This window comes from Ursus americanus, chromosome 16, assembly GCF_024610735.1.
Source record: "Ursus americanus isolate L20-20 chromosome 16, mUrsAme1.1.p, whole genome shotgun sequence".
NCBI lineage: Eukaryota > Metazoa > Chordata > Mammalia > Carnivora > Ursidae > Ursus > Ursus americanus.
In genome coordinates, this window is record NC_142142.1 from 53,958,800 (window position 1) to 53,983,946 (window position 25,147).

The following is a 25,147-nucleotide window of genomic DNA, read 5'->3' on the forward strand; positions in this document are numbered from 1 at the left end:
TTTTTCCTTTGTGCCGCGAAACAGGGGTTTGCAAAAATGTGAAGTTAAGTAGGAGTAAAATTAGAAAAATAGTTTCAAGAAAGTGGCGAGTCATCCTGACAGCCTCAGCTTTTCTCCCTTTGGGCGAGAGATTGAGAAATTCTGAATCACAGAAAGTATGTATGGTGTCCTGTGCTGCTGATCAGGCCGAGTGATGCAGAATGGGTGACCTGATGCTGGAGGCCTGGCCTTTCTCGAAGGTTCTGTGGTCGGCTCTTGCCCAAGGACGTGGCCGCCTGCCAGCGATCTAACCTTTGCCAGGATTTCACCTTGGGAGTGCATTTTCCTAACAGGAGCGAGGGCAGCAGCTTCAGAAAATAAGCATTTTTGCCTTTCCTTCAATATTCCCTTCCTGGTTTCCACATAGACAGTCTTCAGTTGCGGGTAATCCCCTTCACGGACCTTATCAGAGGCCCTCACTGATGTAGATGTAGGTTGCTGTCTCGTTGTGTGCTGCTGACACTTTGCTGTCTCTACAGGAAAAGAGAAATATCGTGTTTATGCAAGAGCTTCAGTATTTGTTTGCTCTGATGATGGGATCAAATCGCAAATTTGTAGACCCTTCAGCAGCCCTGGATCTCTTAAAGGGAGCATTCCGGTCACCTGAGGAGCAGCAGGTATGAGAAGCCTGTTTTTCTCCTGTTTTCCCTCCAATTCTGTGAAGTTTTAAGCCATGCCTTGTTGCTGCTGCTGTGACGTGGCTTCAGGTCAGCTGTGTAGTAAGTTCTGAACATGACTGCGCGGGACTAGACGTAGACAGGGGCTGTGGGATCGAGAGGAGGTTGAAAATACCTCAGTGCATCATAGCAAAGGGTCACTGACAAAAGTAAAGCCCTTTGTCTGCACCTTTGCCTTGAGATGGCCCAGATAAACATCTTATTTTTAGTATTATCTAAACCTAAGTTGATCAGCATTTCTGAACAATCTTTCTCTTCTAGACATTAGTACTTTCCTTTCCCTACCTTCCGTTAAAAAACAAATCTGTCACCAGTAGAGGAGCCCCTGCCTCATAAAATCAAATTTTCCCTTTCTTTCTCTAAAGGTCCTACAGTTCTACAAAATTCTCAAAACATTTCATAAAAGTTTCTTTTCTCCATTCAGATCTCATACTGTTCTAGAGGACTACAGTCTGTTCTGTGGACCTTTTTTTTCTTTTTAAGGGCTTCCTAGAAGATTTTGTTTGTTGGTTTGTTACACACAGATGTGGCTGGACATGATGGCATTCCAGTTCCCTCCTAGCCACAAGCTAGTCAGCGGCTGCCTTCTGTCCCTGCAGCGGCTGGGTTCCAGGCTTCCTTGTCTCTTCCTGCTATTGGTCCTTCATAAGGAAATCCTTCCGTAGTCCTACAGTCTTAATCTTTGGCAGGATAAAGGCAGATTTTCATTTCCCTAAGTATAGTGTGGATCTAACTCTTATGCAATTTGTGCCTCTCTTGTAGCAAGATGTGAGTGAATTCACACACAAGCTCCTGGATTGGCTAGAGGACGCATTCCAGCTAGCTGTGAATGTGAAGTGAGTGTTGAGGATTTGTTTGTCCCGCCTTCCTACTCACAGTGGTCCAGCGAGAACCGTGATGGGGGGAAAGTACTCTTCTCAAGTAGAAAGTGCTGGTTTTTGCCAAACTTCATGGGGTAACCCCTCAGATACTTGTCATTTTGTATCCTCCTTGCCTTTGGGTTTTCTGTCTGAAGATGTAGATAATCATCTCCACCTGCCACCTTTCACTAAAAGGCCATTAACTCTGAACTTTATTTAAAGTCATAGCCTGCGCCACACAACGTGTTAAAAGGTCAAATCAATCCTAGATGTGAACATGGTAAATCAAATTTAATTATTGCAGTCGCTGAAATGAATTTCAGAAGTGAAATTCAGGGCAAAGAATATAAGTATCGTCTTTCGAATATAGATGCTGAGAAATTTTCTAAATTGTTTTAACTCTAAGTAAAAGAAGTACATATAAGACAGCTTTGCAAGTAGCACCTTACATAGTTAACACTTTATTTAAGGTGGGCTTGTCCGTTTCTGTTGTGCCACTAGGAAGAACTTTTGTGTTTATTTGCAAAACTGCACAAGACGGTTGATTCTTGCTTCTGTCCTCTTCTAGAATTTGCATACATTTGTCACTGGCTATAGATGTATGTATTGAATGAATGCAGATACATGTGTTTTCCTGCATGTAGGGACCCCCCCCCCCCCGGCTCCTCACAGCCAGGGATCATGCCTGTATATTTGTCCAATGAGTATGTAAACTGAGCCAATCTGTTACTAATTTTGGACCACGACTGGCTCTTTGAAGGTCAATGGAAATGTACTATTTTTGTTTTTGAATGACGGTTAGGTTTAGTGTGGTATTTATCTGATCCAAATGATAGAGAATTGTTTCCTTTTTTTTTTTTAAAGCAGCAATCCCAGGAACAAATCTGAAAATCCAATGGTGCAGCTTTTCTACGGTACTTTCCTCACTGAAGGGGTTCGTGAAGGTAAGCTCTCTGCTCTTACTGTTAGTTCTAGACTTGTGACCGTATCTGTATTAATAGTCGAAAAGGCTTTCGAGTCAGGCATTTCCAGGTCTGAATATTGGTTCACGGGCAAACCGTGGGAGTGCCTAGATCCTCAGTCTCTTCATCTGTAAAATGGGCACAGTGTTTACCTCAAAACGGTCAGATTTAATTGTATAATATTTGCACAGCCCAAATCTAGTATTAATGTCAGACACAGTGATGCTACTCAAGTTTCTCTGTGTTGTTTTTATCTGATGTAATATCTAATCGTAAAGGGTTTGGTTGAGTTAGACTGCCAGAAATGGTTCTCCACTTGGGAGGCTTATCTAAGCTGCATGTTGGATGTGTAATTTTAATTATTTGTTCGCCATGGAGGATTTTTATCATCCAGATACAGCAGTCTAAAAACCCCCATGAACTCAGCAACCACTAGTTCACGGCCAGACAGTCCCAAACTCCTTTTTTCTCCTACCCTTCCGATATTCTCTGTAAAACAATCCAGTACCATATTCACTCCAAAAAAGTAGTATTTAATATCAAACATCTAGTCAGTGTTCAGATTTCCAAGTTGTTTTATAATTTTATATATGAGAGGGTGGGTGATGTGTTTATTTTTACAGTTTGTTGTAATCAGGATCTAAATGTGGGTCATTTATACTTAGTTGATACATCTTTTAAGTCTCATATCAAAGTCTGTACACTATTCCCCCAATCTCTTTTTTCCTTGAAATGTGTTTTTTAAGAAACCAGGTGGTTTGTTCTCTGAGATGCCCCACGGTCTGAAATCTCGCTGCTTGCGTATCCATGATACAGTTTCACACGTTCCTCTCTACTCCTCTTTTTGTAAATTGGTAGTTGGATCTAGAGTTTGACCAGATTCAGGTACGGCTTTTCTTGGCAAGACTAATTCACAAGAGGTGGGGTCGTCTTTGATCAGGAGGCACGTAATGTCTGCTTGTCTTTCTTTCCATGACGGTGGCGGTCACTCACGATCAGTGCCTGGATCCACCGGTTCGTTGGAAGTTGCCATACAGGCTTAAGTACGCTTCTAATGGTTCCCAGCAAGTTGCTGAATTAAGAGGATGCCATCTGTGGTGCCAGAAAAAAAGCCTCAGATAATACTAGTGATGTCTTTAAAAAAGCAATCTGTTTCTTTGCCTAGGAAAGCCCTTTTGTAACAATGAGACCTTCGGCCAGTATCCCCTTCAGGTAAATGGTTATCGCAACTTAGACGAATGTTTGGAAGGGGCCATGGTGGAGGGTGACATTGAGCTGCTTCCTTCCGCTCATTCGGTGAAGTATGGGCAAGAGGTAAGTTGGATATTTTTATTTGCCGTGCCAGTGACAAAGCCAGTTAAGTAGCACTGAGCGTTTTGGCAAACTGTCTTCCCATCAGATATTAAATAACTTTACACTTAACAGATGTTGAACTAGTCTGAAGGTCTCTCATGAGTTGATACGCGTTAGTCAGTCTTAGTGTTTGATAAATAAATTCTTTGCTGAAAGTATGAATTTGAGTTAATCATATAAAAGGTTGTATGCTGCTTCTGATGTTTTAAGTATGATCAAGTTTCTCTTTTTCTGTTGAAGCCTACCTGTACCAGTAGGGAGAACCCACTGCCTCCATAGTTTCAGAGGGTAAAAGTACAGTGATTAACTCCTATGGTATGCCATTTAGAATATTTTCCCTATTATAATATTTACTGTTCTTCATAGTAAATTCTGCCTTTGCTTTAAAAAATTTTCAAATTTAACGTTCATTTACTTTTGTGGGTTGGAAAGAAAGGGGGAAGTTAGCAGGAGAGCAAGGGTAGTTAATGCCTCAGAATTCCAGTTGGGTTAAGAATTAGTGATTTTGGAGCATAACCGTCAATACCACACAGCTTGGCTTGTTGTCCTTTCATCGTACATTTTGAAACAAAACTGTGGACTTATGTGAGTCCAGCTCAGCACATACTATAGGAGGAGGCAGAACTTTTTTGGATTAAGATCAGGAGCCTGACATGAGCCGTGTCGAAGTGCGTGAGCTGTAGGGCAGCATGGGCCCTGTTAGAGAGCTGCCGCCTCCCTCGCTTTCCGAGGACAGTTGTGAGTCCTGGCTGGGAGGCACCGCATCTGTCCCATCTGTGCACAGTGATGCATGCTCTTACAAAGGAGATGGGATGCTCACCAGCTACTTAGACCTCTGGAGACCTTTATTCAAGAATGGGAACGCTATTTAAAAAAAAAAAAGAAAAAAAATCCTTATGCTTATTTAGATTTACCCTGAGGTAGTCAGATAGGCTGTCTGGATTCACCTCATGCCAACAAGGGAAAGGGAACTTAGCCCTTTGCACCTTTGGTGAAGGGAACGTCTTAGAGCTGTTCTTGCAGACCTCTGGCATACAGGTGAATTGAACAGAAATGCCTCTTCTGGTTTAGCTCTTCCTTATCTGTGATCAGGAACAGTTGAGATCTTTTTTTATAAGTCAGTGCTTTCTTGTCTTGAAGCTCAAGAGAACATCCTGGGTTGATTGAGTGGGTCCTTTAGGAGACATCTGTAAAGTCTTAGAATTCAGAGATTTTCTCAGAAACTTGAGCACTCATGAGGCTCTTTCAAGTTTCTTATTTTAGAAATAAAGGGGATTCAAACTGTGGGTAATAGACTATAAATAAACAGTATATATGTACACATATTAGTCTTCTGAGCTGATTCATGGAGAGAATTGACTCCTTAATTATATGCTGCTTAGGTCATAATTTCTGATTCTTTGGTTAGGTTAGCTGTTCTCTACAGGTTTTTACCCTCTCTTGACTACTGATGACTTAGTAAGTGGTGAGGATTTTTGGTGCAGTTCACCTGCTTAAGGGTGGGTATTTCTGAGGATAATAGTCGAGTAAAATGTTGTTGACTGGCTCATAAATTTGGAGTCCTGAGGAGTAACCACATTCTCTGAGAGGGCACGATGCTAAGTGATCATTTTAGTATTTGGGATAAAAAAACCTCTAGGGTGACTTTAATTTGAATATAAATTCTATACCAGAAGAAGAAAGTTTGATGAGGGATGTTTTAAATCTGGCTTTTACTATTTCCTGAAATTAACTTCTTTCTTTCGTATTTCTGCTCTGACATAGCGTTGGTTTACAAAGCTACCTCCGGTGTTGACCTTTGAACTCTCAAGGTTTGAGTTCAATCAGTCCCTTGGTCAGCCAGAGAAAATTCACAATAAGCTGGAATTTCCTCAGATCATTTATATGGACAGGTGAGTTCTGTGTCCTGTTGGTGGATTACAGAAGGAGAAGGGGAGCATTTACTAAGTGTATTGCGCATAGGAGTCACCTGCGGGTCTTGATAATATGCAAAAGTGGGGTCACCGGATTCATTGGATCTAGGTTGGGGCCTAGAGTTGGCATTTCTGAGAAGCTCTCAGGCAGACGCTGATGATGCATTTGATCTCGGGACCACAACCTGAGTAGCTCAGCTCCGGATGAAAGCCCCGCTCATTCTAGGGTGAAGAGCAGTTATGTGCCGCAGTGTATTTCTATCCAGTCTCAACACTGTGTATATTCCTGAAGAAAAAAAAATTCCTAGACAGACTCCTATTATAGGATTTTACTCTTTTTAAAGCCTGGTTTACTGATTTATAGTTTACACACAAAACAATATTACCATTCTTTAGGTGTAGAGCCAAAGAGTTTTGACAAATGTCTGTAGTCGGGTAACCAGCACAGTTAGATATAGCATATTTCCATCCCCCAGAAGGTTCCCTCTTGCCCCTTGCAGTCGGTCTCTTTTCCCCACCCCCAGGCCCCAGCAACCACTTGACTTGTTTTCTGGTCCTATAGTTTTGTCATTTCTAGAATGTCACAATAGTGACGTTAGTATTCAAAATACACTCTGTTGTGGCTGTTTTCTTACACTGGGGATAAGGTTTTGGGGATTCATCCATATTGAGTGGTATCCCATTGTAGGAATAGTCCAGTATTTTTTCCATTCACCAGTCGACAGACATTTCGTATGTATCCAGTTTTAGGCTATTATGAATAAAGCTACTGTGAACATTCACCCCAAAGTCTTGATGTGGTTATTAGTGCTTCTGTGTAAAACACCTAGGAGTAAGATTGCTGGGTTGTATGAAAAGTGTATCTTTAATTGTATAAGAAATTTCCACACTGCTTTCTAAAGTGGCTGTATGATTTTGCATTCCCACCAGTATTGTATGAGAATTCCATTTGCTCCAAATCTGCCCATAATTAGAATTGTGTCTTTTAAATTTTAGCCATTCTCGTGGGTTTGTAGGAATATCATATTTTTCTTTTGACATATCTCCCTGATCACCATCGATATTGAGCTTCTTTTCATGTGCTCAATTAATGGTCATTTGTATATTTTCTTGGGTGAAGTGTCTTTTCAGATCTTTTGTCCATTTTTTAATTGGGTTGATTGTGTTCATCCTGAGTTGTAAGAATGAGTTCTTTCATGTATTTCGGATACAGAACCACCTAGTTCCCATCTGTGCTGTCTCTTCCATTCTCTTACCAGTATCTTTAGGAGACAATGAGTTTTTAGTTTTGATGAAGTCTAATGTATCAGTTTCTCTTTTACAGTTTGTGTTTTTGTGTTCTAACTAAGAGATCTTTGCCAACCCATGGTCACAAAGATTTTCTTCTATTGCTTTCCTAGAAATTACATAATTTTAATTATTTTATTCATGTCTATGACCCATTAAGGTTTATTTTTATACATAGTATGAGATAAGGGCTTTTGTTTTTTTGTTTTTTGCAGGGGAGGAAAAGGAGGCACGTGGATGTCTAGTTATCCTTTCCCCCCATTGAATTACCTTGGTGCTTTTGTCAGAAATTAATTGAGCATGTAGTGTGGGTCTATTTCTGGAGTCCCTGTTTTATCTATCGTCTAATCTTAAGCCAGTGACACATTGTCTTGATTACTGTGGCTTTATTGTAAATCTTGGCATCAGATCAGGTAAATCCTCCAACTTTGTTTTTTTTTTTTTTTTTTTTTTTCAAAATTGTTTTGGCTGTTTTGGTCCTTTGTATTTCTAGGTAAGTGTTAGAATTAGCTTGTCAGTTACTACCTAGTAACTATTGGGATTTTGATTAGCATTATGTGGAATCTCTAGATCAGTTTGAGGAAACTGTTTTGAGTCCTTTAATCCATGAACTGGTGTAGTTCCATTTATTTAAATTGTTAATTTCTCTCAACATTGTTTTGTAATTTTTAGTGTGCAGGTCTTTCATATATCTGAGTAAATTTATACCGAAATAGTTCATGCTTTTGAAGTTCTAATGGTTTCTAGGGGGAATGAAACATGAAAGACTATGGACTATGAGAAACAAACTGAGGGCTACAGAGGGGAGAGGGGTGGGGGAATGGGATAGACCGGTGATGGGTAGTAAGGAGGGCACATATTGCATGGTGCACTGGGTGTTATACACAACTAATGAATCATCGAGCCTTACATCGAAAACCGGGGATGTACTGTATGGTGACTAACATAATATAATAAAAAATCATTATTAATTAAAAAAAAAAAAAAAAAATGAAGTTCTAATGGTTTCTAAATTATTCTGCTTTCCGTTTGTTCTTCACAAGTATACGGAGTTGCAGATTCCCGCCACCCTTTGTTAATTAACTTTATATCTTTTGACTTTACTAAACTCACTAGTTCTGATGCATTTTTGTAAATTCTTTGGTACTTTCTGTGTAGACAATTATGTCTGCATAAAAAATTATCTCTGCAATGAAAGGCAGTTTTACTTTTTCCTTTGCTATTTGTATGCCTTTCCTACCTCCCTCCCTCCGTCCCTCCCTTGTCCGTCCTTCCTTCCTTCCTTCCTTGCACGGACCATACCTCCAGCAAAACATTTAGTAGAAGAGACAAGAGTGGACACCCTTGCATTGTTTCTGATCTGAGGGGGAAAGCTTTCAGTCTTTCACCATGAAGTATGATCTTAGCTGTATGTTTTCATAGATGCCCTTTGTCTGGTTGAGGAAGTTCCCTCGTATCCCTGGCTTACTCTCATTGTGTGCCATTAATGCTTTTAAATAAAATTGTGTTTGTGGTGTTATCATTTGCTTAGGTACATGTACAAGAGCAAAGAGCTTATTCGAAGTAAGAGAGAGTGTATTCGAAAGTTGAAGGAGGAAATAAAAGTTCTGCAACAAAAACTGGAAAGGTGAGTCGTGCGTGACCCCTTTGTGCCTAGAAATGTTAAAGAGTAGAACATTAAAACCAGATAATTTGCTTAAATTTAAGAATTAATTTGGATTTTAAGTATTAACTAGTGTGTTTTATAAAATAGCTGGGGAGAATTCTCTAAGCATGGAGCAGTCTGTAAGAGGAGCTGGGATATCCGTGGGCGATTAGTAGTCCCGAGGTCTGGCGGGACTCAGAGCCACACCGTCAGTCCCTGGCGGTGCACAAAGGGAGCTCCGCCTCTGAATTCGTAGCCCTTTACTTTTTCTACTCCCCTCGTCATCTTCTTCACAAACACAGGAGAGGTAACTGTCACTGTGCTCCAGTCCCGCTATTCTGGGGAAAGCATTTTCTGGAGCAGGTCCTTAATGACTCAGAGGGCTAATGGCCATGACACAGAACAAGTCCTCTCTCTTATGGAGGAATCTTTCCCTTTCTGTTGATTTGTTTCCCACTGACTGTTTTTTTGGAATCACCCCATGACTTCCAAAGGAGGAGTCAGTGTAATTTCTTTCTAGTAAAAATCGATCCCATTGATTTAGCATTTAAGAAGAAAATCCCATGTAGTGTCAATGGCTTTTCCCCCCTTTCTCTACTACACAGTTTTGCTGTGACCACCACCCCACCTCTGCCCACTCCATTGCGAGGTTGTTCATTTCCCTGAGAGGCAGCACTTTCCATACCAGCCCAGGATAGACCCTGCACCCATAGGTCCCCATCTCCAGCTTCCTCTCTCACTTGGGAAGAACTTATCCAGGGTTATAGGTGATCAATTCTCTAGTTGTCTCATATAGACTTAAGCTGAGGATTGATTCTTCAAATACCGACCTGGAAGTGATTTGTAGGACTCTACTTGTGGCTCTGTTTTACTTTTAAGGTTTTAGTGATGGCTTTGTAAGATTGGAAAAATTTAATTGTTTTTATAGAACCAAATATATCTGATGTATTATAACTTAGAAAAACTCAATTTGCCAGGAACCAACAGGGCATTCTGACTTTAGATTTTAAGGTAGAGTATAGGAGCATTTTCTGTAGTATGATGCTACTTTAAAAAATAAATAAAATGACTTTTAAGGGGCACCTGGCTGGGTCAGTCAGTAGAGCATGTGACTCTTGATCTCGGGGTTGTAGGTTCAAACCCCACGTTGGGTGTAGAGATTACTTAAAAATAAAATCTTTAAAAATAAATAAGTAAAATAACTTCTAAAATCTCGGGTAATTTTATTTGGGTAATTAAAAAAAAAATCACTTGTCTAAGTGTGACCTGCTCCCGGGAAAATGTACAGGAACTGTTAGTGGATACAAGAGGGTAGTAGAACCACAATGGGAGCAGATGACTTTGATGATTTGTTTTACACTTTTTCGCATTTGAGCTTTCTTACCAGGCACGTGCATTAGTTTCATCATGAAACAAAAAGTTCACCACTTCTTCTCTAAGATACCTCAATATAATATTAAAAATAAGATTTCTTGCATAACGTAGACCTCTTTCCTGGAACTACTTTTGCTTGGGTTCTACTAACTGAATACAGGTGCAGCATTGTATGAAGCAGTGGGTCTAAAGGAATTAATTGAGTACAACAGGACAATGATTGTGTCAGAAAACTGAAGCTAAGTTTCTTAGAGGAAAATTTTTCCTGAAGTTGTGTATCAGTATCGTATTCAAGTGCTGGTTGTAAGATGATGACTGGAGATCCTATGACATATTTTATCTGTGCTGCATTTCGAGTAAGAAAATGATTCCTTAGGCCCAGGCCATTCATGTGCAAATTAGTTCTTTCAACAAACGCTCTGTGCTTCTGAAGACCTATTAGCCACGTCTGTGGTATAGACATGAGGTTCAGGTCCTGTCCCGTAGAAGTTCAGAGCAGGGAGACGGCGGGGCAGAGGGCGGGGTAGTATATAGAGGAAGACTTCATGGAGGAACTAGATCTTGAAAGGTAGGTACGGTTTAGTTAGATAAGCTGAGAGTAGGTGAAGTGAGGCAAGAAAATACATCTAAGGAATAGTACAGTTTTCTAAGGTACCTCCTCCATGTTGACATATTTGACATCCTTTTCAGTGAAAGCCGCCACACTCCATGGCAGCCAGCCGCTAATTCTACTTCTCCTTCAAATTAGTGAGGATGAAGTGTCTTTGCTACCTACCCTCTAACCTGTGGTTGACTTTGAACTGCATTATACTTTATTTCCCACTGGTATTCTCATTTCATAGTGTCCTTTTTGAAATGGACACAATTTTCTTTCTTCCTAGTTCTGTACCTGTTTCTTTCTTTCCAAGTGCCTCTCTATCCCTTTGTAAATGGAACCTCATAATAATAGGGTTCACCTGTACCAGCCAGTCAACCAGTACTATTTAAATGCTGTCCGCTCTAGTGAATTACAGAGTTCATTAAAGTTTGTGTTTTTACTGAGTCTTATGTGTGCTGGTAAGCAGAATATTGGATAGTATTAAAATAATTTGTTAATTATTTTGGTTACATATTAAAGATATTTATTATTTACTAATCCCAAAGAAATCTTCAATAATTTTTGGCTGGCCTATGCCGTTGAATGAGTGCATGAATAATAGGGTACTGAGGACCCTGCAGAAGAAAGATTTGCCAGTTTTCTTAAACTCTGGCCTTAATTAACACCTGCTTTTCATTTCCAGCTTTCTCTCATTGTTCTTAATTTCCACGTAGGGGTCTTAAGGGTAGCAAAGAATAAACCCTTGGGTACACCAGCATGATTTTCAGATTTGAGTACTGTTAATATATCTGTGTTCTTTTGAGAAGTAGAATTTACTTTTCTTTTTTTTTTAAGATTTTTATTTATTTGTTTGACAGAGACAGAGATAGCCAGCGAGAGAGGGAACACAAGCAGGGGGAGTGGGAGAGGAAGAAGCAGGCTTCCAGCGGAGGAGCCTGATGTGGGGCTCGATCCCATAACGCCAGGATCATGCCCTGAGCCAAAGGCAGACGCTTAACGACTGAGCCACCCAGGCGCCCCTAGAATTAACTTTTCTGACCAGAGCCTAGATGTGATACGATATCAAGAAAAAGTGTAACAGACATGACTTCAATTAGCCCATTTGAGATGTTTTCTGCCAGGTGTAAACACGTAGACTTACCAGTTTTTACTTTTGTAGAGAATTCTCATCTTATGCATTGTTTGAGTGACACATGGAATACTGCATAGCCTTTAGGAAGAAGCCTTTCTGTGGACTCTACATGGTAACAGATGTTCTGTCAGCAAGCCACAAAGTACTGGACAGACTGGGCCAGTAGAGCACCCTTGTCTTTGCCTCTTAGGTACGTGAAGTACGGCTCAGGCCCAGCGCGGTTTCCACTCCCGGACATGCTAAAATACGTTATTGAATTTGCTAGTACAAAACCTGCCTCAGAAAGCTCCACGTCTCAAAGCGACGCTCGCGTGACCTTACCGCTTTCTTCAGCGCACTGTCCAGTTTCCGACCTGGCATCCAAGGAAAGGTAATGAAAACAAATGTTTAAAATAGGACACATTGGGGGGCAGGGTGCCTGGCTGGCTCATTCGGTGGGGCATGCTGCTCTTGATCTCAGGGTTGTGAATTCGAGCCCCATGTTGGGTGTGGAGATTACTTTAAATTAAACTCTTAAAAAAAAAAAAAGATAGTACACGTTGGGGTTTTTTGTGTAATTTGAACTGTGCACCATCTTCCCACCTGATAAACACTCAGCCCATTAGAGGGCAACAGCTACGAATCTTCAGGGAAGGGTTTGCCTCCCACCAGGGCACTCACTTGTGTTGCCCACGGGATGGGTGGGGTTATTTCAGAGGCTTTTTGAACGATCTGCACTGTGTTCGTGCCCCACCAAGGCTGCCTTGTTTTGAACTAGCTGTAAGCTAGCTGCCACTCAGTCCCTGATGTTCCAGAACCTCTCATTCTCACACCTGCTGAGAAGGATGCTCAACCCAGTCAGCCTCAGGGGAAGATTTAGTCATGAGTAGACAATTAAAACATGTGCAAGAACTGGCTAGACATTGAAGATGACAGCCAGGAGGGGCTTTCTTGTGAAGGAACCAGGAGGCCAAGTCAACGAGCCCTCCGATTCTCTTCCAGCTCAGATCCGATTTGCTGTGTGTGTCCTGGCTAATACAATCACTAGAACCGATTAGGGAAAAGTCTATATTTGTTGCTTTTGTATATTTTATTTAGTCATCTGCATTGTGGAAACTCTGTAGTGATTCCTTGATTCTTCCAGTGTAGTCTTCTCTTCTTTGAACTCTTCTTTCATGTCCCTTCTTAAAGTGGTTAGAGAGCATGAATCATAGACTCAGACAGATCTGGGTTTAAATCCCATAATCTACTAGCTGGGTGAGCTTGGGTAAGTTGTTTAACTTACCTAAACCTTAGGTTTGTAATTGGTGAACTAGGGATGGTAATAGTATCTGTCTCATATTACATGAGGTGAAGCATATAATTTGGCTCAGTACCTTCATAGAGCAAACACTCACTAAATTATAGCAGAACTTTTCCATATAACAGTTAGCATCACAAAGCACATTAATTGAGACCGAGGCATACTTTGGAAATTACCATGTGAACATGATTTTTATCTTTCTTCAGTACAAGTAAAGAAAGCTCTTCTCAGGATGTTGAAGGTACCTTTTCTTCTCCTGAAGATTCTCTACCCAAGTCTAAGGCAATGAATAAGCCACTTCCATCTTCCCGGTCTTCCATGGAAATGCCTGCACAGCCAGCTCCTCGCACCGTCACAGATGAGGAGATGAACTTTGTTAAGACCTGTCTTCAGAGGTGGAGGAGTGAGATTGAACAAGATATACAAGGTTGGCTCTTTTAAAACTTGTTGGACAATGGCTCTTTCCCTTTCCGCTGGAAGTGAGGCATAGATGATGAGGCACGATTCGGGCACACGGCGATTGGGACTCCTGTTGTACTTTTAGTCCCTCCCATCATACAACTTTGGAAAGATCCCTCCTAGAAACGCTTCTCAAAATTTCTGGGGTCTCTTGGGACTCCTAGATGCTCGTGATGACCTTCAGCTGAGATTTTTCTGCATCCGCTGATTTCTGTTCCTGTAGCTGATGTGAATGAACTCTGGCTTTAGTTGACCCAGACTTAAAATTGAGCTCTCGTGGAGTTCCGCTTTTATGAGTCTTGTTCGTATGAAGCATGTTTTACTGAAGGCTAACGAGGCAGAGAGTGGTCGAGCACTGCACACAATGTGAAATGGAGTTATTCGGCCTTCTGTTTTTACAGGTCCTTTGGCTTCATTGTCATGTTGCTCAGACTTTCCCTCCTTCCGTTCCTTGCTCCTTTTGTCTAGTGAGCTAAATAAATAAATAAAATAAACACAGCAATCAAATCATATCAGTCAGATCAAATCAAATCGTCAAATCCAGATTCCTCCCAAGTTCTTATCACAGAAATTTGCCCTGCCTTTTGCTCTGCTTTCTCCTGTCTGGCCCTGTGTAGGGACATCCATTTTACATCCAAAGTGACCCATGGAAGTCTTTTTCTAGAGACTTTCTTTTGGGGGAAATTTTGGGGCCGATTATAAGAGATAATTTTTTAAACCCTTAATGGAATTAGGTTAAACTAAAAGCCTTCATGACCTAGAGCACTAGCTGCCTTGAAAGCCTCCATTCCTTTGTGATTCCTAGAGTAAAGCTGAAATCGGCAGAACCTAGAGGAGCAGCGCTCTTTGCTTGGCTGCAGCACCCTGTGTGGCTTGGAAGGACATCGTTTTTTTTTTTTTTTTTTGGAAGGACATCATTTTAACTCAGTTTGTTTCTTTTCTTTTCTTTTTTTTTTTTTAACAGATTTAAAGAATTGTATTGCAAGCACCACCCAGACTATTGAGCAGATGTATCGTGACCCTCTCCTTCGTCAGGTAGGATGCAGATTGATGGGGAATAGTCAAGGCGTGCCCGTCCTCGCGTGCTAATGTGGTGCAAAAACAATCTGATAGATTTCTTTGAGACTGAATGGGAACCCCCCCCGAGTTAAAAGAGTAAACTTAGGACAGAAATAGGTGTTTTTCTGTTTATTTTTAGGCCAAAATGAGGAATGTATCTTCTACTAACAATAAAATTTAAAACATATTTGTTTTGATTCTGCCACATGGTATTTTTTCATGCACTAGAAAGGTTTGCTGTCAAGTGTTAAAAATTTCTCATCAAGTGGTCATTTAAGTCGTGCGGTGGGGAAAAGCCCAGCCAGGGACTAGTTACCCACCCTTTCCAAAGTATCATCATGCTTGGTGATACTTTGCTTAGCAGCATGCTTTCAAGCTTTATTTCCCTGAAAACTCCACAAGGGAATGTAGTAAAGGAAGAAATTCTTATTGTCCACATAAATTTTTGTTGGGAATAACTTCGTGGGCATGGAGGGGGAAAGATGCCACGGTGAGGGGCATGAGCGCCCAGTGGCTTCTGTGCGCACGGCTGGTGGAGGAGAGCCCTTTCGGCTGCCAGGTCTCATGGAGGCACAGCAGGAACGTGCCCTATAAATCTTGGATTTTCTTCATCTGCTCTTCTTTGTTATTTCAAAAATGTCCCCACCAGAAAAACCTGTCAAGGTACTGATAGACTGCAGGTTTAACTTGATTCTCTGGCCGATTTTCCTTCTTATCATCAGTGCCTACTTGGCACCTAAAGCATTGCTCTGTTTTCTCCCTATTGAAAAAACAAATGTTTTTCAAACCCTGAAACAAACAAGTATGGAGTTAAAAGGGTCCTCACCCCAGATGGATGGATGGGTCACTTGGCAGAAGAAATGTAGGGACCATATGACTGGTGATGAAATGTGCTAACTTGAAATTTGGTACCAGATAATATTGGCTTAGACCAAGAGAGCCTCTGTAGGTCCCAAATGCAGTACACATTTCTCAACATGAGTGGTGAAGGTGATTTCTATTTTTAGATAAACTGAGTTTGGAATTGGGGGGATAAGTAGGTCTGCGTTATCTTTGACTTTAGATCTGTGATTTTAGGAAGTTAAAGAGTCATTGAAGAGGTCATCTCGTTCAGATGTGTGGTTTTAAAGATTCAAGAATTGAAACACAATTGATAGATTCCAGGACTGTGTTTTTGTTAGTTCATATTGAATCATCAAGGTGTTTACTGTTAACCCCATATCAAGCACATGTGTAAATAGTCAATTTTCGTATGTCTACTAGTTGGCTGTAAGTTTGGGTTCTAACAACCCGAAATGTCTCGTTTACTTTGCTTCATCTGACTCAGGAATCTGTCTTCTGCTCTGCAGGTGCCTTATCGCTTGCACGCTGTTCTTGTTCATGAAGGGCAAGCCAACGCCGGACACTACTGGGCCTACATCTATAATCAACCCCGACAAGTCTGGCTCAAGTACAATGACATCTCCGTTACTGAATCTTCCTGGGAAGAACTTGAAAGAGATTCTTATGGGGGCCTGAGAAATGTTAGTGCTTACTGTCTGATGTACATTAATGACCAGCTACCGCACTTCAACGCAGGTAAAAATAGCCCAGCGGAAGCCAGAGATGGGGAAAATCTTGACTGCTCACAGAAGGGAATGGTCTTGTAGCTTTAAAAAAAAAAAAAATTTAAACTAGAATTTATTATAAAATAATAATGTATTTTAAAAATACAGTATAAAAGAGAATTAAAAAAACAAATAAGTTTGCTTTCCCGCTCCCATCCTGGAGCCTGGCATGTATTCATTCTTAGGTTTCTTGAGCGTTCAGGAAGTGTTCTGGGCGGATGCTAGATTTCATTTATCGATATCTGTCCCTGCCCCATTTTTTCCCATTCTGTCCTGCATCTTTTTCATCACTCATGTGTATTAGTGATCTCTATAGTTTTATAAACAGAATGAACTCATTCTTTTTTAACAACTTTTTAATTCCATTGCATGGAATATGTATATAATTTATTAAGCCAGCCTCCCATTGATAAGACTTTTATGTTGTCTCTAGTTTTGTTTTGTTTTTTTCTTTTTTAGTGACATCCTTGTACACATGTTTTTGTACCCTTTGAGAATGGCTAAATTTTATGAGTGGCTTTGCCTGAACAATTTCATCCTTCTCATAATAGTACTAATTCTGAGAGCAATCATCATTATCATTTATATTGGAACTTTACTCCTACTTAGTACAGGCTTTCAAGCTTTATTTCTCTAATAACTTATAACTCTAAAAGACAGGGTAGGAATTTTTATTACCTACGTGTGCCAGCTGAGGTACTCCACTCGTCCAGACTCATGCAGCCTGTGAATAAATGGCAGACCCAAGATTCAGATCCAGTTCTGACTCCAGACTCTATGCTGTGGTCCATTTACATCATTCTCTCTCTCTTCCTTTCACATTTTCTGGGAGAGGTCTGGTGACCAGCATTTCTCATCTAAGATCATGGAAGGCTTTTTCTTTTCCTATTCGAACTGTACTGGGTTGCATGAGTAAGGAAACACAGAAGGCGTTTTGTCCGGGCAGTGCGTTGGCTTTCTGATGTGCTGGTGTGGCTGGGACCGGGGATAGACGGAATGACCACTTAGCAGTAGCTGATCCTCGTAAATGCACCCGTGCAGCACCAGATAGGGCAGCTGCCTGTGGGAGTTGTACGAATGACTGGACTGTTGTTGGGAGCATACAGGAGCCTTGTTAATACACATATGCTTCATTTTTATACCATAGAAACAGATCAATGGAAACTGTCATTTGCTTAATGAAAGACTAATTAAAGGCACCCAGGAAGTGGATGTGTTGTTCTACCGTAGGCTTCTTGTTTTGATTTGGTCACAGGATTAGAAATGAAATTTAGGGGCTCCCGGCTGGCTCAGTCGGAAGAGCATGCGACTCTTGATTTCAGGTTGTGAGTTCGAGCCCCATGTTCAGTGTAGAGATAACTTAAAAATAAAATCTTAAAAAAAAAATGAGATTTCATATGTCCTTGATATCCTTGCCATTTTTCATCCAGGCCTTTAATTATCCCCTGGGTGTTATTTACCGTCTAACTGTTATATCACATTGCTTTCGGATAGCACTCTCTTGTGTTGAGCTTGAGGCAATACAGCTGTCTTGGAATTCATCTCTAACCATCTTGAGGTGGATGTTCTTATCACTAATAGTTGTAGTGGTTACATTGACAAAACTGTTCAACTTGAAATTTCCGTTGGATCTAATGATTTTCTGGATTTCCAGATATTTGCTCAGTCTTGCTGTTTTGCCAGTGATTGGTCTCTATTCCAAATTCCTGCTTTCTGGTAATCATTCATTCATTCATTCATTCATTCAATAGATATTCCATGCGTGCCTACCTACTAATCAGCCAGGCACTGTTATTGGTGTCCTATCACTGTTGGCTTTAAATTGTCACTACTTCTGATGGATTATGTATATACATATTTTTCACACGGAGTAAGAAGAAGGACAGAGTGTCTTATTTCCTTCTTTCTAGAAAGGGCCTTCTGATTCTTTGTGACCTTTTACGGATGGTGCCGCATTTTAACTCTGTCTTTGTTCTTGTCTCAGAGGCAGCCCCAAGTGAATCAGATCAGATGTTAGGAGAAGTGGACACCCTGTCTGTTGAACTGAAGCATTACATTCAGGAAGATAACTGGAGGTTTGAGCAGGAAGTCGAGGAGTGGGAAGAAGAGCAGTCTTGCAAAATCCCTCAAATGGAATCCTCCACCAGCTCAGCATCACAGGACTTTTCTCCATCCCCAGGTACCTGGGGGGCCTGCGTGCCTATGGTCTGGCAGCGTCCACCCTGCCCTCCTCAGCCAGCTCTGGGGCTTGAGCTGAGTGAGGGCAGCCACAGTGTGCACAGTGTGTATAGTTCAGGTGTGGTGGTGTTTTGCAACCCGGCAGAATAGCTTGTGGCTTTAGGATGTCTTTTCTGGTGAGCAGAAGTGATATCAGCAAGACCAGCTCCCTGTACTTTCTGTCGGTTAGTTTCCACGGTTTTTGGGGTTGTGGGAGAGGCTATGAAAACTATTCTCCAAAGACTATCTTCCTAACAGAAGGCCGATAAAAACTATTCTCCAAAGACAATCTTCCTAACAGAAGGCCGGTTGTAGGAAGCCTTCACTGACATAAAGAAACAGGACAAAGTTGGGAGCACGTTAAATTTTCCGGAACCATCAGTGGGTTGTTGCTGAAGTAGATGTGTCTAAGTCACTGATTTCTAGAGGACGTTTGCATAGCTTTTGTTTTAAAAGCTTTTTGGAAGGGTTGTAGATGAAACTTAGGGTGTGTCTTGCTTGCCTTTTACAGCATGTTCTAGACGTTATTTATCGTCAGATGCTAATGCCTTTGTACCATTCCTTATCAGAGCCCTCAGCAGCCTCCTCGCACGGGGTCCGCTGCTTGGCGTCGGAGCACGCTGTGATTGTCAAGGAGCAGACGGCACAGGCCATCGCAAACACGGCGCACGCGTATGAGAGGAGCGGCGTGGAGGCGGCGCTGAGTGAGGTGACAGAGACTCAGAAGCCCACACGCAGGAGGGGCGGGCTTGCAGCAGTGACCGCCAGTTTCTTGCATTCCTGTTATTCTGTGTCTCTGCTGTATTTAACCAGTCCCTCTTTCTCTCCTGTTTTTTCTCACTCTTTCTCTCCGTTCTGCTGCCACAGCTTAAGGAAGCTGAACCCGAGAAGCCCATGTCCCCGGAAACAACCCTTGCAGAGCAGTCAGAGCAGCCCCCAAAGGCGAAGGACGCAGAGTCTGCCGCCCCGCCTAATTCTGAGGCCTCTGAAGTCGAGATTCCCAGTGTGGGAAGGATTCTGGTTAGATCTGATGCAGATGGATATGATGAGGAGGTATACAGAGGAGTGCAGGGTTCAGCTGCCTGTCTCCAGTCTTCTCTTTCCTTCCCACGTGACCCAGTGTGCTTGTCAAAGGTGTCTGGCAATAGTTAATATTGGAACAAAGAATGAACAGGAGGGCCTGTCTGGTTTTGACCTTAGTTACCATTTTGTAAAAGATCGCCTCGTTCCCACCCCAGTGTGTAAGCCCCCGGTATATATCTACCCAGGCGTATACTGATGGAGGCACCAGAGTCTAGGTGGCTCAGAGAGGTAGTTAGCTCTCTTCTTGGTATTATGAGAAAAAAAAAAACAAAAAGCCTTTTAAATTAGGAGTCTTTGTCTTTGGTAATATTAGTCCATTGTTTTTCCCCCAGATCTAAAATTTTCAGTTGTCTAGTAAGCAAAACAAATGTGAATTGAAGTTGTTTTTAATTCTAAAGCTCTCAGAAGGAGCTGTGGGATCCCAAGTCACTTATGGTCGGTCCCCTTTACAGTTGGCACTGCACATAGCAGTCATGAATCCTGTCCCTCAGGGTTCTGTTTCTTCCTGGGGAATTTTTTTTTTTTTTTCAAATCATTGAAAGGTTTTGACTTTATAAAGTCATATTTGTATACTGCCTAATTTCCAGACTATTTTAAATGTACTAATCATTTTAGTAAAACTCTAAAATATTTGTGTCCTAGGATAGACAACCAAATTACAGAACTCCACTGGAATTCTCAGCACGGACACCTCCCCTGGGGGAGCCATCATTTAACTCGATCCTTTAGCAGTGCCGTTTGTGAATATTCTCAGATGTCCCTCTTTGTTTACCTGCTGAATTAGAGTATGTAGGAACAGCTCTTCTTGGGCGAGGTCTGGCCATGGTGCACAGGGACGGGGCTGTGGGTGTGCGTGGGGGCAGGCGTGCAAATCTGGGCTGGCGGCAGATGCCGGCCACGGGCACGCAGCCACTCTCCCCTCAGCAGCACGCTCGCCTGTCTTCCACTCTTCTTTTGAACTTTCCTTCTCTCCTTTTCTCTCTGTGTTTTGTGCCTTCTTGTGGTAGGTGATGCTGAGCCCCGCCATGCAAGGGGTCATCCTGGCCATAGCTAAAGCCCGTCAGACCTTTGACCGAGATGGGTCTGAAGCAGGGCTTATTAAGGTATCTCTTTTTAAAAATCTAATCCTTATACCACAGGTATCATAGTAACGGGGCCATAATTGTATTAGGTGGTTAAAAAAAAAAATGGGACGAAGAATGTTTTTCCTTAAAGTAACAACTAAAACTCTGTTTCTGTTCAAACTGAGGGACAGGATACTGACAACGCCTCCCCTTGGTGCTAATGCAGCGTTGGCACGCTATGCCAAACTATGTTAGGCCTGGCCCGGAAGGCTTGCTGTGGTCCTCAGGAAATATCTATCAATAAAGCTGGGGAGGAGACATTGCCTTTATGGTTTGGGAGCCATAGTACAAGAAAGTAGACCATGCATTTTAAGGTACCTGAGTACAATTTAAGGTACTTGAATAAATTGCATTTATGTGCATTTTAAAAATTCAGGTCCTCGGGACTCAAGGAGACTAATTAAAACTAAATATTTGTTTTTCTTAAACCCTTATGAGAAAAACGAGTTTCTCCCAAGTGCAGGACATGTTTGGTGCCATAAGAGTTCTGTCCCTTATGAAATGCAAACAACTCACAGATTCCGTGGTTGCCTCTGTAATTCCCCAATACGAATTTCTTAGAAGTCTCCTTGGAGTTACGAGAACCTCTCTAGCCCGGAGACAACAGGTTCTGTGAGCAGAAACCCCAGTGCGCCCTCTTCTGACTACAGCTTTGTCCTTAATAGGCATTCCATGAAGAGTACTCCAGGCTCTACCAGCTTGCCAAAGAGACGCCCACTTCTCACAGCGACCCTCGGCTCCAGCACGTGCTGGTCTACTTTTTCCAAAACGAAGCACCCAAAAGAGTCGTAGAACGGACGCTCCTGGAACAGTTTGCGGATAAAAATCTTAGCTATGATGAAAGGTGAGATGAGAATGCTCAGGCGCGTCACCCTGGGTGACTTCTGGGTCAGGCCCAGTGACCCAGAGGAGTGACCTCCTCTGACGGGAAAGTGGTGCCCTGCCCCTCTCACTGCTTCTGACCCTTGTCCCACACAGATCCATCAGCATCATGAAGGTGGCTCGAGCTAAACTGAAGGAGATTGGTCCAGATGACATGAACATGGAAGAGTACAAGGTGAAGTCTTTTCTTTAAGTCTACAAAACAAAAACATTAATTCTTAAGTCAAACTGAAAATTTTGCATTACCACAGACTGACTTGCCCCGACCCCCACCCCCCAAATAAACAGCTGGGTGAGAAGAGAGAAGTGATCTTTTCTGGCCCTCAGAATAACCAGTTTTTTGTTCCATTCTTCTATTAGAATAAATTAACACTTTATTTCCTTTTAATACCCACTTTAGCCTTGTATCTAGGCAATCAAATTCTTGATTCATGGTTTTGGTTTGTTTTAAAATAATACCATTTGTGAATAATTCTATATTTGAAGTGAAATTTCCGTGCATTAAAATGCATATACAACTACAAATTTCCCAAAAAAGCATTGCGTTAGAAGTAACACAGTGTTCTGTGACACCTAGGTGTGCCCGCAACACCAGCTGAGCTGAGTGCTGAGCTGGGCGGTTGGAACAGCGTTGTCCTTCCGTGTTCCCTGCACGTGCACATTCTTGTGAGACCTTGACAGGCATCTGTTTAAACCAGAGCCACATGACTTTGACAGGGTGTTAGAAATTAAGATAATACATTCTAAAGCTCCCGTGAAATAAATATTTCTGTTTCTCAGTGGAAGTAACAGGTCACTGAAAATTAAGGTCAGTCATGGACTTTTATTGCGAATGGTGAATACAGCATTATTGAAAAGCTTTTGTGTTTGTGGTTTTCGTGCTCGATAAACATCTGTATAGAGTGTAAAACTGACCGTGGCAGGAAGTGTAGAAATAGTTTATGGTGACCATAATCACTAATGGCATCCATTCCTTTTCAGAAGTGGCACGAAGATTATAGTTTGTTCCGGAAGGTGTCTGTGTATCTCCTCACAGGCCTGGAACTCTACCAAAAAGGAAAGTATGTGGGCCTTTTATTTCTCTCCGATTATTGGTCAAGGCACTGTTAACTACTGATGCCCAGCCGGGAGTGCCGAGAACCATAGCCCTGCATCCTCTCCCCGCCCCACGCACCAGGGCACCTCTGCTTTTCCCACTGTTTCATGAAGCATCACACGTGCTTTTTCATCCTTCACGTGGTAATAGATATGGTGGTAAAGATCTGTAATGGCCAGATTTTCCTTGTGATAAATGAAGATGAACTCAGAAAATGAATTTTGGAGTTGGGGTGGACCTTAGTAAGCATGCAGTCCCCTTCTTTGGTGTAGAGTCGAGGAAAACGGAAGCACAGGGAAGTTTCATGATTCACTTTGGGTTTCTTGACCAGTTTGCAGCAGGGCTGAGAGTGGCCACTGTCTTTGGCCCTCAGGCTTTTCCCAGCACGCCACGCTGCCTCTGTCCGCAGGACCTTTCCATAATTGCAGCCTTATGAACGTTTGTACTGGGGGACAGAGAGGTCAAAGCCCTCCATTGATCTACCATTTTCTCAGGTACCAAGAGGCACTCTCCTACCTGGTCTATGCCTACCAGAGCAATGCCGCTCTGCTGATGAAGGGGCCCCGCCGCGGGGTGAAGGAGTCGGTCATCGCTTTATACCGAAGAAAATGCCTTCTGGTGCGTACTGTTTGTAGAGCCTTACGATTCCTATTAGTTTATTGTCTTCACCTCTGTTCCTTGAAGCCGCAAAGAAATACAGCTTAGGAAACAGAATGATTTTCCATAGGTTTTAGATTTTTCTAAACTCTTAAGAGTAGTTGTACACTGAAACAGATGATTTTAAGTTACTTAAATGAATATCATTCTTCTTCGACCCCTGGTGGAAGTTAGGATGAGAAGCAGTTACCCCCTTTTCTGCGCCCTTTATGTATACCTGCGTCACCGTGTCTGTCACCACATTGCTTCTCTGCTGGATCGTGAGTTCCTTGAGCACAGACCCTTTCCTTCTTCCGCTCTTTCCTCTGTGCCTGGCACGTCGTAAGCACGCAACAGATATGTGTTGAAGGAATGCAGTGTTTTTTCTGTGTTCTGTGCTAAGCTAGTAGATGAGAATTTTAGCAACTTCTGAGCGACTCCAGGTGTTTTTTTAATGGTATAAACCATAGGAATTGGTCCTCTTGTTCTGTTAATATCACTGTCGTGCAGCACTAAAGTCTAGCTTGGCCTCTTTTGCATTTGGCAGTCACAGGGAAGGGCATACCCATATCCCCTCGGCCCAGCCGAGGGTTTACACAGGTGCTTGTCCTTCGGAGAACTACAGAGAGCTGCCTTGCTCTCAGACTGTGAGCCCGCTCGGGTCCTCCCTGCCTCCCAGCAGGATTGCCCATCCTGGGAGGAGTCCAGCCAGCATTTCTGTCACTGCCTTGTTAATACCAAATGGAGGAGTTTAAGTCATGGCATATATTCGTCTCAAGAGCTTCATTTTCTGATGTATACTCTGATTTCTGTATCAGTTGTAGGGTGTGGCAGGGCATTTTGAAGCTGAAAAGAGGGCCTTGTAGAGTTGGTGGATCTGAATTTTATTGTGCCTTAAATCACCAGGTACAGATGACATTTTGAATGTCCGGCTCAGCTTCCACCGGTCGGTGGTAATAGTGATTCGGGTTCTTCCCCATCACTGGCTCGCAACCCCAGTGTGTGTTAGAGTCACATAGGGAGCGTTCACACTGCGGCAACTCCTCCCCAGACTGTCAGACCAGAGGCTCTGGGGAGGGGCCTGGGCATCAGCATGTCTTCTGCAGGTGATTCCGATGCTCAGTGGAGAGTGAGAGCAAGTGGTAGGCAGGACCTTGACTTGTAAGGTTAGTAAGTGGGTCACAGACTTTGCTGCAGTAGAATCACCTTGGGAGCTTTTAAAAAAAATCCCAGTGCCCCGGTCACCGGCACACCAATGGAAACAGCATATCTGGGGTGGTTTGTAAAGACGGCCAGGCAATATGCAGTAAATTTGGGGAATCACTTGTTTAGGCTCTTCTAAAATAGGTATTTATCTTTTTCAGACTGTTTTCTTTCCGCCCACTCTGTCTTTTACCTGTAGGAGCTGAATGCCAAAGCAGCTTCTCTCTTTGAAACAAACGATGACCACTCTGTAACCGAGGGCATTAATGTGATGAATGAGTTGATCATTCCCTGCATTCACCTTATCATTAATAATGACATCTCCAAGGATGACCTACATGCCATCGAGATCATGAGAAACCATTGGTGCTCTTATCTTGGGCAAGATATTGCTGGTATGTTGTTGTCGGTGCTTGCAATAATTTCTACGGCTCTTTAGACTTTTAGAAATGGCAATGTTTTCACTCTCAGCACTGGTCATCAGACCTTTGTAAAGGCTTATTGCAGTGGGTGGGTGAGTTAAAGGTGGATCTGCTCTACTGAGACAAAGGGTAGGATCCTAGACCTCTGTCCCTCAGCCTCCCCTTACCTCCTCTGTGGTTGATAAGCACCTCCACAGACGGCCTGCAAGCCCTGTTTGAGAAAATTACTCCTCTCCG

General features: G+C 42.3%; 1 protein-coding gene across 5 annotated transcripts in view; it reads left to right on the forward strand.

Moving 5' to 3' along the window:
- USP28 (ubiquitin specific peptidase 28) overlaps positions 1-25,147 on the forward strand; it is a 58,151-nt gene that overhangs the window by 30,911 nt on the left and 2,093 nt on the right. For 2 of the 5 annotated variants that reach the window (XM_045797809.2, XM_045797812.2), the window contains 19 exons: positions 519-656; positions 1,479-1,552; positions 2,441-2,520; positions 3,704-3,852; positions 5,656-5,783; positions 8,623-8,718; positions 12,031-12,210; positions 13,329-13,549; positions 14,546-14,616; positions 15,990-16,218; positions 18,232-18,426; positions 19,034-19,173; positions 19,332-19,517; positions 20,555-20,650; positions 21,337-21,515; positions 21,650-21,728; positions 22,535-22,614; positions 23,144-23,267; positions 24,688-24,883. In XM_045797809.2, coding sequence (XP_045653765.1) covers positions 519-656; positions 1,479-1,552; positions 2,441-2,520; positions 3,704-3,852; positions 5,656-5,783; positions 8,623-8,718; positions 12,031-12,210; positions 13,329-13,549; positions 14,546-14,616; positions 15,990-16,218; positions 18,232-18,426; positions 19,034-19,173; positions 19,332-19,517; positions 20,555-20,650; positions 21,337-21,515; positions 21,650-21,728; positions 22,535-22,614; positions 23,144-23,267; positions 24,688-24,883 — 2,641 coding nt within the window. The remainder of the gene's footprint in view (positions 1-518; positions 657-1,478; positions 1,553-2,440; positions 2,521-3,703; positions 3,853-5,655; positions 5,784-8,622; positions 8,719-12,030; positions 12,211-13,328; positions 13,550-14,545; positions 14,617-15,989; positions 16,219-18,231; positions 18,427-19,033; positions 19,174-19,331; positions 19,518-20,554; positions 20,651-21,336; positions 21,516-21,649; positions 21,729-22,534; positions 22,615-23,143; positions 23,268-24,687; positions 24,884-25,147) is intronic. The other 3 variants (XM_045797810.2, XM_045797813.2, XM_045797814.2) reach the window with 3 other exon arrangements.